Source organism: Rhipicephalus sanguineus, chromosome 5 (genome assembly GCF_013339695.2).
Source record: "Rhipicephalus sanguineus isolate Rsan-2018 chromosome 5, BIME_Rsan_1.4, whole genome shotgun sequence".
Taxonomy (NCBI): Eukaryota; Metazoa; Arthropoda; class Arachnida; order Ixodida; family Ixodidae; genus Rhipicephalus; species Rhipicephalus sanguineus.
In genome coordinates this window covers 160,022,297-160,038,997 of record NC_051180.1, presented here as the reverse complement: position 1 = coordinate 160,038,997, position 16,701 = coordinate 160,022,297, and the positions used below count along the sequence as shown (strand labels likewise).

General features: G+C 43.8%; 2 protein-coding genes and 2 non-coding genes across 4 annotated transcripts in view; 1 reads left to right on the top strand and 3 right to left on the bottom strand.

The window, feature by feature from the left end:
• The window catches only part of LOC119395040 (angiotensin-converting enzyme), a 168,648-nt gene that overhangs the window by 45,007 nt on the left and 106,940 nt on the right, over nucleotides 1-16,701 (bottom strand). The gene's annotated exons all lie outside the window — the stretch shown is intronic.
• Nucleotides 7,466-7,537, bottom strand: Trnat-ugu (transfer RNA threonine (anticodon UGU)). The gene has a single exon. It is a non-coding gene; the product is annotated as a tRNA-Thr (tRNA).
• Trnat-ugu (transfer RNA threonine (anticodon UGU)) lies at nucleotides 8,733-8,804 on the bottom strand. Its single transcript has one exon. It is a non-coding gene; the product is annotated as a tRNA-Thr (tRNA).
• On the top strand, nucleotides 9,578-15,818 carry LOC119394385 (huntingtin-interacting protein K). The gene is made up of 3 exons (XM_037661681.2): nucleotides 9,578-9,887; nucleotides 11,277-11,384; nucleotides 15,688-15,818. The coding sequence occupies exons 1-3, from the start codon at nucleotides 9,741-9,743 to the stop codon at nucleotides 15,781-15,783; spliced, it is 351 nt and encodes a 116-aa protein (XP_037517609.1). The 5' UTR covers nucleotides 9,578-9,740; the 3' UTR covers nucleotides 15,784-15,818.

Sequence of the window (16,701 nt, the reverse complement as noted above, 5' to 3'; positions counted from 1 at the left end):
CTTCTCGACCGCCACCGCACGCTGACAGAATTTGACGAATTCCCTAGAAGCAAATGTTGAAAATTACAACCGTGCATGGGGGAAAAAAGTGTTTGCGGCTGAATGCGGCAGAAAACGGCACACGGCGAGAATGCGCTCATTCGGGCCGCCGACGGCTAGCCTTCGTCACTGGACCTTTCTTGATTCCGTTTCGTCGTGTAATGCAAATCATTTCGGCTTTCTTAACAGCAATATTTTCGTTTATGCACGGTCGTTAATCGCGCGAGCATGCCTCGTAAAACTTAACTCCAGTTCAACGTCGTATGAGATTCTCTGCACTTGCGAGTTGCAGCGCGCCGAAATGGTTCCTTCAATCTCCTGCACGTCGTAAACATACTTGACGTTGACGAGCTTCTTGCGTTTACGCAGATTGCTTGGCCTGAAGAACTCAGCCATGCCAGAAATTGGCCGAGATCCAAAGCGCAGCACAACCGACAGCGGCGGCCGCCAGTCTGACTACTCGAAACCAAAAAACTTATCGTAGGGGGCGCTTTTTAGCTCCGTTTTACTGTCTCATGACTGTCTCATGACAGAAGGAATATATGACAAACTTAGAGAGATGAGAATAGACGAAGAAGGCATTAACAGCTTGGGTAGTGATCATAAACTCATAATATTACAAATGGGATATAAAACTGAAAATAAGAACATAAAATCAAAGTTTGGCAGCTCCTATCTAAATGACAAACAAATAACAAATATAGCCGCAAGAGTCGAGGAAAAAGTAGACGAACTACCAGGCAAAGACTGGAAGTATAGTGAGCTGCTACATGTAATCACGAAAGAAATGGAAATAGAGAAGAAAACTATTTGTTGGAAAGGAAAGAAAAAGCCAAAAAGTTGGTGGAACAAAGAAATCCAGGAAGCGATCGAGATGCGACGTCAGGCATCACGGGAGCACAGACAGGCAAAAAAGGAGAAGCGGCCACAGGACGAAGTCAACCAAATATGGGAAATATATTTAGAGCAAAAATCCATTGTGCAGAAATTAGTCGAGGCAAAAATTAAAGGTGAAAGTGAACGCTGGATGACAGAGATTCGCGAAAAGAAGAAGGCCGCGCCTAGGATATTTTGGAGCCACCTAAAAGCGCTGGGTAGGAAGTCTGTCACAATGCAACAACATATGGTAGATGAAGGAGGAAATAAATTGGAAGGATATGAAGCGCTAGGTTACATCCGAAAGATAACAGCCGATTCGTTTAAAAAGGTCCCCCAGGGGATTCCCCCGGTGAGTAAAAGTACGCAAAGGGGTGCAACCGACGAAGATGTAGTACTAGAGAATTTCAATTGGAAGAAGGCCGAAGGAAAAATTCCTAAGCGCACTACTCCGGGCTTAGATGGGGTTCCCGTCAGCCTCATTAACGAATTCGGACATAACACTAAAGAAGCACTGCTGAAAGCCGTAGAAAAGTGCTTACAGGAGAGGGAAATACCAGACAGTTGGCGAAAAAGTAGAATGAACTTAATCTATAAAGGCAAGGGGGAAAGGGATAACATTCGCTCGTATAGACCGCTAACAATTACATCGGTGCTATACAGGTTGGCGATGCAGGCAGTAAAATTAAAAAAATAGAAGCGTGGGTAGAACAAAATGATATTTTGGGAGAACTTCAGAATGGATTTCGAATCGACAGGCGGTTAGACGATAATCTGTTTGTTCTTACCCAGTGTATAGAAATATCTAAAATAGAAAACAGGCCCTTATACGTAGCTTATCTAGATATCACCGGGGCGTATGACAACGTTAATCAGGAAATTTTGTGGGATATATTGAAGGAAGTGGGCATAGGTGACGACTGTGTACAGCTTTTGAGGGAAATATACCGAGAAAATACAGTTTGTATAGAATGGGAAGGAATAAGTAGCAAGGACAGCGTTGAAATTAGCAAGGGGCTGAGACAGGGATGCCCTTTGTCCCCAATGTTATTCATGCTGTACATGGCGAGGATGGAAAAAGCGCTAGAAGGTAGCAACATTGGATTTAATTTGTCACACAAACAGGTCGGAGCGATGGTGGAGCAGAAACTTCCAGGTCTATTTTATGCTGATGATATTGTCTTATTTGCGGACAGTCAAGATGATATACAGCGACTGGCAGATATATGCGGAAGGGAGTGTGGGGCTCTAGGACTAGGATTTAGTGCAACAAAATGTGGATTGATGGTATTCAATGATCACGGAGACCATACGGTCTTAATACAGGGCCAAAAAATACCGAGGGTAAGCGAGTACAAGTACCTCGGAGTATGGGTAAATGAGGGGGATAGATATATGGAGGTACAAGAGAAAGCATCGGTAGCAAAGGGAAAGAGGAATGCTGCAATTATGAAGTACAGAGCTTGGATACAATAGGTACGAGGTGCTTCGAGGGCTGTGGAAGGGTGTGATGGTTCCGGGGCTTACATTTGGGAACTCAGTGGTGTGCATGAAGTCAGAGGTGCAATCAGGAATGGATGTAAATCAAAGGACGGTGGGCCGCCTCGCGTTGGGCGCTCACGGGAAGACGACAAATGAGGCGGTGAAGGGTGATATGGGATGGACAGGCTTTGAAGTGAGGGAAGCGCAGAGCAAAATGAGATTCGAAGAGAGGCTGAGGAAAATGAAGGAGAGTAGATGGGCAGAGAAGGTTTTCAGGTATTTGTATAGAAAAAGCGTTGACACGCAGTGGAGAAAAAGAACTAGGAGGCTCACCAGTAAATATACGGCTGGCAGTGCGGGCGATATGGCAACAAGGAGCATTAAGCGGAAGGTCAGAGAGGCGGAGAGGACTTATTGGATGACAGCGATGGAAAAGAAGCCGGCTCTGAGTAACTACCGAAAAGGAAAAAAACGAAATAAGGAGGGAAAGGTTTTATGATAATTCAAGGGGAAGCGCTTTACTGTTTGAAGCAAGGTCGGGCTGCCTTAGAACGCGTAGTTATAAAGCGAGATTCAGTAACGAAGAAGAACATTGTACATGCTGCGGGGGAACTAAGGAAACGATGGAACAGGTACTGATTGAATGTGGCGATATTCACCCAGGTATACGTGTGGGCACGAGTCTACATGAAGCCTTGGGTTTTAGGGACAACAATGGAAAGCTGAACACGTCCGCGATAGAAATAAGTAAGAGACGGTTAGAGTATTGGTGGCAGAAAAGTAGAGATAAAGTACAAAAATAAATAATGGGGGAAAATAAGGTCATTCTGCCTTAAGAGGCAGAGAGATGGACCGTGAATTTATATTTTTTGGTATAAAAACATAGGTTTAATCAATGTAGATAAGGCATTAGGACAACATGAAACAAGGAAGCTTTTTTCTTCTTTCTCTTTTTTTTCGCCTTCGAGCCTGGTGGCAGACATGTCACCACCCCGTTATAAAGGGGACGCTCATAGCATCCATCCATCCATCCATCCTTCGCAGCGCCGCCTGGGCAGCCAGTCAGGCCTATTAAACCATCAAAGTGAATAAGTACTTCACGTAAACAGAACCAAATATTTAAAAAAGAAGTGGTTAACCGCGACTGAATGAAACCGACGGCATATGGTCTACCGCCATGTGGCGCTCGCTGTAGTATTTTTATATTGCGCTGAATTTGTTAACTAAAGGCAATTATTCAACATTTTCAATATTCCATTTAGGGTCAAGTGTGCTTCGTCACGTAATAGAGCGCATTTAAAAACGACCGACAAAACGTTTCTGGCGACATACATGCAGCGTGGTGAATGAAATCAAACCACGCGACTGCGCTCATGCGCTACCGTACGGAAGCGCTCTCAAACGTGCTTCCACCGAAACAACCGGCGCGCGAACCTTGAGCCTATCGCTTCTCAGGGACTTAAAGCGTTTACTTGCCGTGTGCGGCGGTCAGAAATGTGGACGCAGTGTGGAGCCCATGCTTAGAGCAGCGGCCGCTCACTTTACCGCGGCCCACTCGCCGGTCATTGCGCTCGATGCACGTTTGAGAGCGCTGCAGTACGGTAGCGCACGAAGGCAGTAACGTGGTAATATTTCTCCGGCTTTCTTTAAACGCCGGCAAAAGTCACTACGTAGCATATACACTGGGAATGGAAAGAAATTTGATGAGCGCTGCGCGCTGTTTTCCTCACGCTGCGACTTTGGTGACAATTAAAAGGTGCTAGAACGGTTCTAGATTGTAAAATAGAAGACCCTATTGGCTTTTATTACCATCCAGGCTAAAATCACTTGAAAAAAAAAAAAGCGAAACAGTGCAGAATGTAAATGCTGCACTGTTCGCGTTTCTTTCCATCCTCCCTGCACGTTTCCACAAAAAGTTGAATCGGTCGTTTCGGGATGCCCTCTACAAAGTAACGAAACGCACTTGACCCTAAAGTGAATATTATACATGTTGCATAATTCATCTTAGTGAATTAACAAATTAAGCGATATATAAAAATACGACATGGTTTACCACATGACGATAAACCATGTCGTTCGTTTTATTCAGTTGAGGCACTTCTTTGTAAATATTTGGTTCCAGTTACGTGAAGAACCCTGTATAAACACGATACAGGCGGCACCCCTAAGAAATATGACAATAGAGCATGATGTATCGTCTACTTAGATCTTAAGGTGAGACAAGAGAAAACTCAGTGCCTATGGAAAATAGCATGAAACGGCTCGTGGGGACGCGCATGAGAAAAACGGAGTACTTGGTACTTTTTTATAAATTCATTTATTATGATGCAAACTCAATTTCGCTATTTTACTAAATTGTAAGCAGAATTTTTGTTACGGTATACTCTAGGTACGCTCAGATTGTTCTACCTTTGTCCTCATCATTGCCTTTACATAACAGTAAACTCACGTGGAATATGTGAATAGTAGCAATGACGCAGGTAGTTAAGAATTAAAAATAAAGCAGAGAAGGAATTTAGAAACAGGTTACAAAAGACATATTACAGTAAACAGGCGGCCAAAATTTTACAGAAGCCCAGGTAATGGGTGGATGCAAACGGAGGACAGCAAAGGGAGCACTGTGCTAACGGTCAAATTACCATTAAATGGACACTAAAGAGAAACAATGAATCGGTTTAGATCGATAAATTGTGCCCTGAGAACTCTAATGTCGTTAATTTCGTCATCATAGGTTTAATAATAGAGGAGAAAATGAAGTTCAGTCTCATTTTTAAATGTCGCGCCGAAAGCTCCCCGGATGACGTCACGAATTTCAAAGTGTACTTGTGAAAAAATCCGTAAACAGGGGGTACGTTTCGACAAGTGGACTTGTCGAAACGTTGGCTCGAGCACCCACCCCCTGTTTACGGATTTTTTCATCGCAGCTTCCATCTTCCACTTCCTGCCGTTTTTTGAAAGTGTACTTGTCGTATTTTGGCACCATTGGCTCAACAAAATTACCCCAAACTTAGTATGTTAAGTCTACGGCCCTTTCAGAAGACAATGTAGTTCATTTTTACCGATTAGGAACTACGTAGTCCCTAGTAGGCGCCGTCAAAATATGTGACGTCACGGCGAATGGTGCGGTAACTTCAAGGTGGCGTCGCCACCCACATTTTGTTTTTGCGTGTTTTCTCGCTTACTAAGCGTCTTCTCACAGCAAGCGTGGTGTTTTTGGTATTGTGAAAGAGTACTTTACTAATATGAGAAAAATCGTTTTGCTCAGTGTCCCTTTAAAGGAACTTCTTGAATAATTCAGCAGGAAGAACAAAGATACAGTACGCCAAAATATGTTCGGTTACGTAAATGCTCGTTCTACTGCATCTAGCATCGGCAACGGGGGTGCGACGGTTGTTATCTCATTTGCATATAAGTGAATGTCGTCGTATGTAAGTGAAGCTTACATCCACGAGATATCACTAACCGCTGATGTGTGAAAACAGCGAGACGCGAAGCAACTCCATTCTTGCATTCTTGAGACTGCAAGCGAAGCACAACGCGAGAAAAACTTCGATAACGACACTATATAGCGGCATCAGAATTTGAGCGGAAGACGCCGCACGCATTGGAGTACGCAACACAGCGCCGTGGCTACGAACAAATGTCATAACACTGACACATCTAAAAACAAAGTAAACATCGAGAAAACAAAAGGCAGGATGCGCGTAGACTTTCGCGCGCTAGTTTTTGTCGAGATGGCCCGAGTGCCATCACGTGACTGCTCCATCAATGGGGACGCTCTGGGGACGCGTAGACCTAATAGCGTGTGCTCGCTGAAGCACTCTGGCGGAAAAATAAAAGAATGTCACTGTCGCCTACTTTTATTCTGGTGGCTTAGTGGTAGCAGTATCAGCTTGTGAAGCGGAGTTCAGCCGACGTTTATTATTTCGCTCGGTGGTATTTCTATAGAAGTATCTTGTAGCTTAAGATACTCGATACATTATTGAATGTATCGGAAATACAGATACAGATACTCGTTTTGTGGGACGTATCGCGATACAGATACAAGATACCCTACGAGTATCTAATATAGTATCTAAGATACATGTATCTTCGATACTGCCCAGCACTGCTAATCATATAATGCGATTGTGGACAGCGACCCCGCCTTCCTGAAAGCCCGCGGCCGTTTCGGCTATGCCCGAGCGCTGTTTTCGTTCCTTTCCATCGCACATTTGCGGCGCTTCTTGCTCGGCGTGCTCCTAAGATTGTCCGTATTAACTGGGTTGCGGCCAAATATGACCGAGTTAATGGGAATATGATGCAATTATACAAAGCATGCGCTGGCCGGGACAAGAAAATACGCCCGAATTATCCGATTTTCCGAATTAACGAGTGTCGAATTAGCGAGCTTTCACTAGTGACAAACCAAGAATATGCTGAGCGCTAGCGGATATAACCTGAGGGAGGCACACACGGACACATACGAAAGAGATAGATAGATAGATAGATAGATAGATAGATAGATAGATAGATAGATAGATAGATAGATAGATAGATAGATAGATAGATAGATAGATAGATAGATTTAGTTGAATGACTGGTAATGAATAAAGACAGGTTTATGTGATATGTGCTATTGAGTTAATGATAATTAAGATATTGATTTCATAATTAAATAAAAAGTTGTAAACCTCATATAAATGTGAAGCGAGTAGCGAACATTTGGGAGAGTGATGCACCAAGAGTGCATTATGTACGTGCGTACATTTTCAAATGTAGCAGAATTTCAACCTGCACCGAAAACAGAACAAAAAAAAAAAGAAAGAGAGAGAGAGAGAAGAAGGAGAAGGAAGAATAATGAAAAAAAAAAAAAAGAAGTTGAAGAACAAGCCGGCTCACTGAGGCTTGTCACATGGCGAATAAATATTATGAGAAACTTCGCTATGTTTATAGAAGGTACGTTCTAAGAAAAACAGCTAATGTGCCATCCCAGCTCAAATGAAACAGTTCTTTGAAAAAGCATGCAGGGCCATACTTGCAAAAAAAGAAAGCTGAAAGAAACAGTGTCAGTTAAAAAAAAAAATGCAGCCGCCAGTGAGGATCGAACTCACGACCGCTGGTTTACAAGACCAGCGCTCTGCCACTGAGCTATAGCGGCCACGGCGACGGCGCGTGCCTTATCGCCGAAGTCATCGTGTAGGCAGTACGTCAGAGCCATGACGCACGCGTCTAAGTTCATTGTGAACATGCGTACAGAGGAAGAACGACAAAGACGAGGGCCGAGTTTACAATGGAATACCAACTAGGCCGTACTCAAACCCATGCTTCTGAAAGTTCGCACGCATAGTTGCGAGGCCGTGTTGAGCTTTAACTTTAAAAAGAAGAAGAGAGAAAAGCACACCAACACACGCTGCATTAACGCGGATTCAAGCATTTGTGAGGCCTTTCTGAGCGATCGCAGCGTTTGCGTATGTGAAAAGCGAATTATTTCTTACTGGCAGACTAAAGTACATTGATGTTTTCTATCTATCTATCTATCTATCTATCTATCTATCTATCTATCTATCTATCTATCTATCTATCTATCTATCTATCTATCTATCTATCTATCTATCTATCTATCTATCTATCTATCTATCTATCTATCTATAAAAATTTTGCAGGGAGGGTTTGAACGTTTGAACACCCCTACCCCCCCTCTACCCCACTGAATGTTGTGAGATCGTTTGCGTAAGGTTCATTCCAGCACTTATGGAACAAAATGCAGCCCCTTGTGCGGCCCCCCTCCAGCGGTCAATTTCAGGAGGAAGCGATTCCATGGTCGTCGCCAGGACTGTATCTAGGGGGTCGCGAAGCTGTGTTGCATCGAGGTGAAGGAGGTCAAGACTCGTGCCCCGTTTGCACCCCCGTGCGGCCGGTGATGTACATGTACGTTGGCGCCTCCTCAACATATTTTTCACAGCGAGAGCAGCAAATAGATGTGTGTGCACGCATATACGATATTTTTAACTCATCGTCAGCGCGGGTACCAGTGCATGGAAGAAACGAATATATCTGTATCGTAACTTTTATATGAGAAGCGCTCCGGAAGGCAGCTGTGCTCCTCGCATTCTTTTCAGATTTCGAACTATTTGTGCCATCGACGGACTACTAAAAGCGGACGGTCTTTGATACCTCCGTAGATATGAACGAATCCTCTTGCATAGAAGCGCATTCAATGCCCATGTGCAAACTGTCTTCTCTGCGCGATTCTGTATGCAAAAAAAGAAATTGGCGGGAGGATACAGAAATAAGAACCTGAAGTTCAATGAACAAGTGAAAAATAAAAGAAAAAAAAAGAAAAAAAAAATTTGAGCCGCCAGTGAGGATCGAACTCACGACCGCTGGTTTACAAGACCAGCGCTCTGCCACTGAGCTATAGCGGCTGCGTGAAAACGGGTCGTTAGATAGTGACCTTATTTGTGAGGAGCTGAGGGCCAACGCATGGAAGCAGTCTGTTACGTTGTTTTATTATTGGACTTAGATTCGTCCACATATCCTAGCTGGTCATAGAAAGCCGGTACAGAAGGTCATAAAGCACCCGAGCGCCGGCCGAATAGGCACACATTCACGTCGCGTACTTACATTCGCTCAAAGCAAGGCTCCGAAGGCTTCGGCAGATTACCGATATCAGCGAAACAGCTTCTCCGATCCATCATTTCTGAAAATTATCATCACCTGCTAGCACTTATGGAGTATAACCCATTAAGAATATGCTTCCACTCTTGATAAGCTTTGCGCAAATTACGCTCGATCGCGCAAAATAAACATCTCGGACCTGTCAAAGCTGTGCATATTCTAAGCTTTGCTGCGTTTCAAGCGCCGGATGCCGCGTTTATGTGCAACTATCCCTTATTCGATTCAATTTTCCCATGTTATTAATGGCATGAGATCTCGAAAAGTCGAAACGATACACCCGCTCGCTGCTATGACACATTTATTGGGAAAACACGGCAACCTCAATGGATGACAATGAATCGCGTTGCCTTTCAGACTAGTAAAGGTCCGCTAAAACTTGGATCAACCATAGCAATAAGGCTTCAACAACATAAATAGCGACAGATCGACTTTCGATTAACTTTCGAGGCTTACGCGATGAACACTTCGAAATCGAAACCAGTGTTTTTTTCAATTTGGTTGGTTTCCTCCGATGCCGGTAGGGGTTCCGAAGTATCAACATGGCAGCGTAGAGGCGTGCGCGAGAGCTACGCGTGCTGCAAAACCGTCGCGAAGTGTGCTTCATTTTCGACCGTTGCTGCCGTCGTACTTATTTTGTCGAATCATCCGACTGTTTTCGGGACTTTTGACGAAAGCGAGCAGACATGTCGGACGACACAGAGGATGCCGGGGGCGACGAGCAGCAAAAGCCTCAGAAGAAAGTCGCCAAGCACGACAGCGGTGCCGCAGACCTCGAGAAAGTCACCGATTATGCCGAAGACAAAGAAATTCGATCTCAGGACATTATGTGTGTAAGTATGCCCCTTCCTTTCGTGGACTTCTGGCTGCTTGCACTGAGTGCTATTATCGATCATATGAGTGTATCTTTACAATGCCATCTCTCCTATCGCAGCGCAGTCAAGTAAGCAAACCTCGGCGATGTTTTTTGCCTCTCTAATTGAAACGGAGCGAAATTTTTCCGTGCTGAAAGTGTTCTAACCTGTGGTCTTTAAGCACGTGTGCTGTTTGAGCATTCTTGTGGCCGTTTACAGAGTGAGCAGAGCGCTCGTGTTCGCAGCGATAACTCTCACGCCGAAATTGTTCGCAAGAAAAAATCGAGCGAAAATGTTTAAGCGGACTATAAAAAAGGAGATCAGCCAGTGGCCAAATTATAACTTGTATACTTTCTGCTGTTTGTGTTCACGATGTCGGCGTAGGCTACCTCACTGGAAAAGACCGAGACGAAAAAGTTGTGTGGTCGTTACGTTGAGTATCGACGCATCTTGCCGTTTGTTATGTGAGCTAAACGTAAGAAAGCGAACTTAAGTGCCACTTTGAAAGCTGCAGGGTTAATAGTACAGGACTTCACATTTGTGGAGACGTTAAGGTAAATCTAGCCTTGCCAAATAAGCAGTCGTTTTTTAATGTATTTGTGGGGAACGTTGGCGGGGATGTGCATTCCAGAATCTTGTTTTCTTGCATTCCTCAGCCTGAAAGGATATCACAGAACAAAAGATTTTGTCAGCTGATGCCACACGACATCAGCTCTCTGTGTGTAATTGTTGCTCGAGCACAACCTATTGACTACAGCCCAAGGTCTCAGGGATATTAGACACTGCAAAGCTGGGAAATATCAGTATTGCAACAATCCTGTACTAATCACAAGCATTAGCGATCTATATTAGTGTAGGTACTTACATGCTACGCATGGTTTCCAAACAAATGTTTGTTGATATTAATTAGGTCATTGAAGTAGACTGAACAAGTGATCTGTTTGGAAGTTAGAAGCACATTTTATTCAGCAGTTGTGCTTTTTTTCATCTGAACCGAGGCCTCAGTGCCATCAGGTGTCAATTGCCTGGGGCACAGTCATTATGATTGTTATCTACACTGTGTTTATTTTCGATCAGCTTACAGTGCAAGAAAAGATGAGGACGCAGACCAAGGATGTGACGACACGAGTGCTGGGTCAGCGCTTGTGTCGTCACATCCTTGGTCTGCGTTCTCGTCTTTCCTTGCGCTGTAAGCTGATCAAAAATGAACTATCACCAACTAGCCCAGATTGCCCTTCTTGTACAGTCTGTTTAATCTAACTTAGCTCACATTATTGTCCCGAAAGCAAACACGCCACAAATGCAATGAGTGTCGTCACGAAGATTAAACAGCGCTTACCTAATGTGACATTGATTTTTTGACTCAAGGCTATGTCCATGATTGGTGATCGACACTCGAAAGAAACGGCAGAGAAGGCGGCACGACAAAAGGAGCTCTCCAAAGTGGTCATCAAGAAGGAGGACGTGGAGCTCATTGTGAGTACTTGAAACATTTAATAAAAATAGACGCGTACCAAATGTCGCTTATATTGGTGTGCCAAGCATAGGTCACTGTTCTGCCTAGACATCTGACTTGTTCATTCTAATATTTCACACAGAAATGGTGTCTTCCAATGCGTACATTTTAATACCAGCTCTGGGTGCCTCCTACAGATGTTTCATTTAAAGCAAATTGAGAATGCTGTCTCGGCAATGCCAGGCAAGAAGTACCTATTACACGTAGTGATGAAGTGGTGGCGCCATCTGTGTTAGAAGGGACACCTCACCTTTCTTGTTCACCATGCACATGGCACTTCAGAAGTGCAATAATGCGTCATAATGGGCTTCCCACATGACCTATGGGCCGATCAGTGACAGCAGGAAGAATAGACTTTTTTAATCAAACAACGAAGTGACGTACTTGCTGGTGGAGTCCCTATTCCAGGGTAACGCTGGCTGGGGCAGCTCGCTCAGCCTGGTGCAAGGTTGCCTGTTGGTTTTCCAGCTCCTGCTGCACGAGTCTTACTTTCCACGTCCTTTCAAATTCATTGTATGTGGTGAGGGATCAGTTAGTCTTCATCTGAAGTGCCAAATTATGTGAAGGAGGGTAGGTGTAACACTGCAACAAGGGCCGCAGTCAGCACATTGAGACGGACATATTTTGTTGAGAGCATGTATGTTGAGATATGTGTTAGTTTGTAGGTGTGTCCAGTGTCTGGATTGCCAACGTGTGAGATTAGGCTGGGGTGGTGTCATTGTGAGCCAGGCACGTTTTTGGCTTGCGATGATATCTTGTGGAAGCGTTGTTATGAGGTATTCTACCTAGTTTGGCATGTATGCAGTTTGGAAAGTTAATGCTCGAGCCAGGCAGTCTGCCCATTCATTTCCCGCTACTGCTTCGCGAGGGGGACACTATGTGATGCCATGGTCTTGGAAGTTTGGTCCTAGTACGTGTAGGATGTGTAGGCGTGTTTCAGTTTGTTTTGATGACACGCTGCCCATCTCCTGTATCAACACTCCGAGCACCCTAAGCTCCGGCGCTTGTTTTACCTGGCTTCTGTTCCGCTCCAGGTCCAGGATTGGGGGGGGGGGGTCCCGCCAAGTGTCTTTAGGTCTGATTTGTATGAATTCAGAATTTTCCGACACACATTTTATGCCCACCCTCTTTGCATGTTCTTCAGTTGTGTCGATCACTCTTTGTATAGTGTCTTGCCACTAGTGATGCAGAACTATCGATGTTACTATCGATACTATCGATAGCTGAGTCACTATTGAACTATCGATTGTGAAAAATACTATCGATAGCGCTATCGATAGTGAAAAATTCGATGGTACTATCGATAGTATAAAATCAACAGTGCCGACTAACTGCCGAATAAACATGGTTCCCCGCGCGTGTGGTGCATAGTGGAGCCGGAGGAGCAGGCTGAAGGGCAAAAAGGTTGACATGCTTGTGTTATTAACCAGAGTGCTTTGCTGACACATGATCATAAAGTCAAACTGTTCAGCTGTAGCAGAAAGGAAGCCTTTACATGTGGTGGGACTGCGCGGCTTCAAATTGATATTGTATTTTATGATTTCAAAATAAAAAAAGAGCAAGAAAAATAATTGTAAGGTGTAACTGGTTGCTTTTGGATACAAATTTATTGATGGATGTATTCTACCATTTTCACTGCGGAAATAATTAATTTCTCTGCCAAAAATTGCTCATAAATTAAGCGAATATTTTGGCAATATGGCCGGCCAGCGACCGCATCATTATTCACACCACTATCGATAGTATTTTCACGTAGTTGTGACGATGAAGAATGCTGCAGCAAGACTGGGAAATACGGAGCTCTTCCTTGGGGTGAAGTTGTGCCCAGAAAATCAAAACTCAAAATGCAAGCGATACATGCCGTGCACTGACAGCGGCGGGAGCAGTCGTCAGCCGCTGAGTTATCTGATCATCGGTAGAACGCGTCGTCCTTTATACATCAATCATCAAACCTTGCAGCATTATTGCTGGTGCTCGTGTAAACTCTCGAATAAACTTGACTATTCGTGTCTGGTGCGTAATCTTAACAGAATGATCTCAAACAATTGTAAAGCTTCTGAAACATTACGGCGCGGTTTGCGTCAAACGTTGCTAACAGTTTTTGTGGGTGAAACCTGAATACGTCAAAACAAGGCAACAAACACGCGTGGCAGTAATATTGCTACAGTAATATTAACAATGGTACTACAGATTGCACTATCGATAGTTTGTTTGCACTATTGATAGTTTAAAAAAACTATCGATACTATCGATAGTCAATTTACCGATAGTTCTGCATCACTACTTGCCAGTCTCCATAGGGTCCATTCATCGCCCCAAGGTTGACATCTGCATAGATGTCTACTCCAAGTTCTTGGTTTTCCTTCAATGTTAGAGACAATCTCTGCATCCCTATGTTGAAAAGTAGGAGGGGCAGTACACAGCCCTGTGGAGTGCCTATGTGAGTCCTCTCCTCTATTAGGTGGCCCATCCCTGTGGCCACCATTCTGTGGTTGAGAAAACTCTGCGCGTAGCTGCACGTTCTGTCCCCAAAACCTATCTTGTGTAGGCTGGTCAGTATTGTGTCATGAGATACGTCATCAAAGGCTTTCCGCACATCAATTGCCAGCAGGATCCTATTTGTGCTTCTCAGTGTTGGGTTCAGAACTTCATCACGAAGGGGAAGGAAGACCGCCTGCGTGGAAGTTCCCCATTGGAAACTAAGCATGGAATTTGGTAGGAGTTTGTTGTCATCTAGGCACTACTTACCAATTCATGTGACTTCCTCGACAAGTTTACCTAGGCGGTTAATGATACTGTTATGAGGTTCTGGAGCAATTCTGGTTAGCCTGGCTTGGGTATTAGGATTATCTCAGCCTCTTTTCATTCAGGTGGTATGGATCGTCCTGTCTTCCAAATTGTGTTGTTAGGGAGCTTTGTGAGCTGCTCTAGGGTTTCGGGACTCAAGTTTGATCAGAAACTAATTCATGATATGATCCGGTGCGGGCGCAGTGTTCCTGAAAGACTGTGCTGCAATGTACACTTCTGGGAGTGATATTGGTTTATTGTGGGCAGGGTTTGCTGAACCCATATATGGTAATGGAGGTCAGCCTTTTTCCCAGGTGCGTGTCTTGAAGCTCGCAAAGAAGCTCTGCATCTGAGCCTGCGTAGCAATTTATTCTCCACGGGGTGGACATCGTTTCTCTTTGCGTGTCTGTGAGAATGGGCGTATTGCGAGGGATTGCCGATGTTTACTTTTTGTTTAAATTTCCTCGAAGAAAGCTGCAGAAATTCCTCCATTTGCTAGTGCACAGCTCTTGTGAGTACGCATTGGCTACCTCCGTAAGTTGTCTATGCGCTTACCGAGATTTCGGTTGTGCCATTGCTCCTTCTACCTTTCGGTGACGCTTCGTCTTGCTTCCTGTAGGTGGTGAAGATGGTTGTTGATTTCTGGGTTTTTTGGTGTCATTTGAATTGGTTTTGGGGCTTGTTCCACCCCATCCAGTCTTGTATCGTGTTGAGGTTCGGGACCTCAACGCGATACGATAAAATACTAAAGAAAAACGCTTCGAGCCATTAGCATGCTTCATTGCAGTGATGCTCTTCCCTCTGCCATATTGGCCCAGGACAAGCTTAGCTGGTCATTGTTGCACTATTTTTTGAACAGTCAGTCAGATTGACCTCTGATGAATTCCGGAGGGGACAAGCATATTCCAGCATCAGCTGAACGCATGTTAAATGTGCAGTAGTATCATTAAACCAAACTCTGAGCTTTCAGGGTGCTGCCAAATAAAGTCTTTTGTCTTTCCAGCTTTTGTGACCCATTCATCCGCATAACATGTGTGCTTTACGTACAATTAAAAGAAGAAAACAAAACAGAAAAAAATTCGAAATTAAAATTTCGCTGCTAGGCAAGTATGTTGATATTGTAAAAGCATTTCAGTACAAGTTAGACAAACATGCACTTGTGAATAGAAGGCAGCAAAGGTACTGCAGTTTTCTCTATGTGGCATTAACTGAGATTATACATAATTCTGATTGGTTCTGGGCAAAAGAGTCAAGCATAAACCACCATAATGTGGGTTTAAAATATACGCTACAAAATTCCATATCAATGCAAAATTAGAGATACAAGGAACTGTTGGTTTAGGCAGTAGATTTATGTATGCTTGGTCTGCCTATTTGCATGCTACTCTATAGACACTTGCAGCATTTCGTATCACACAGCGAAGAGTATGTGTTCAGCACACACATGTGCACCCTTTGGCTTTTTTTTTTCTTCAGATGCAAGAAATGGAGATTCCTCGATCAGTCGCTGAACTCAAACTGCGGGAGCACCAAGGAAATGTTGTTGAGGCCCTGATAGAACTGACTAACTAAATTTTGTGTGTGATTAAACGTTGTGTGCCATTTTATCTTTGTTCTTCACTTTCCTTGTGGTTTCCACTTCTTTCCCATATTTGCTATAATAGCCATGCATGCACAACCATCACTGGTGCAACCAGAACTGTGCGTTCTGGTTTAAAGTTCTTTAAGCTGCCCTATACGTTTCCCTGTGGCATCCACAATACCATTTAACCATTGTGCGTACGGATGGCCTTGTTTTCTTTCGCCTTCATCTTTAACTAACATTAATTTTCTCTCCATTGAACTGCTGACTCGCTTGACTAAAATGCTATTGATATGCTGTCATCTGCACGTCCTAAGTTAGTTATCTGTGTTCTCCTCTTCTCTCCTAATCCCAGTTTTCAAGGCTGCACTTTCTGAGTGCATATTCTGTATATACGTTAAATAGCTGTGGTGAAAGAATGCAACCTTCCCCTGACCTTTTTTGGAAACCTTAAACCAATCTTTGTTACCAACATGTGGCCTAACAAGCACATTTGTCCTAACTTAGCAGCACTATAAGTAGACCAATGATATCAATTGTTCAAAACACTGCGTCATTGAGGGAAATATGCGGTTTCGCTAGCTGAAATGCTGTTGTGTTCAACCTGAAATTTTGTGCAGAGGATATATACTGTAATTTTTGTGGGTTCAAACTGTGAATATAGTAATGCTTCTGAATGTTATGTGCACACACTTGATAGAAATAAATTATGGCATGCCTTCTGTGTCGATGATCATGAAAAGAGACAAGCACAGTTTACCTCGATTGAACAAAAAATTTATTCTTCTGTGTGTGCTTCCCAATAGAAAACCCTTTTCTTTTCATGTATTTTGGCATCCAGTTTCCACTGGCTTTAAAATCCCTCCTGAATAGACAGTCCAAAAGGGTTTAATCGGAGAAGCTCGTTA

Coding starts and splice junctions, on each gene's coding strand:
- LOC119394385 (XM_037661681.2), top strand. CDS start 9,741: ATGTCGGACGACACAGAGGATGCCGGGGGCGACGAGCAGCAAAAGCCT. Junction 9,888..11,276: donor GATCTCAGGACATTATGTGT/GTAAGTATGCCC, acceptor TTTTGACTCAAG/GCTATGTCCATGATTGGTGA. Junction 11,385..15,687: donor AGGAGGACGTGGAGCTCATT/GTGAGTACTTGA, acceptor TTTTTTCTTCAG/ATGCAAGAAATGGAGATTCC.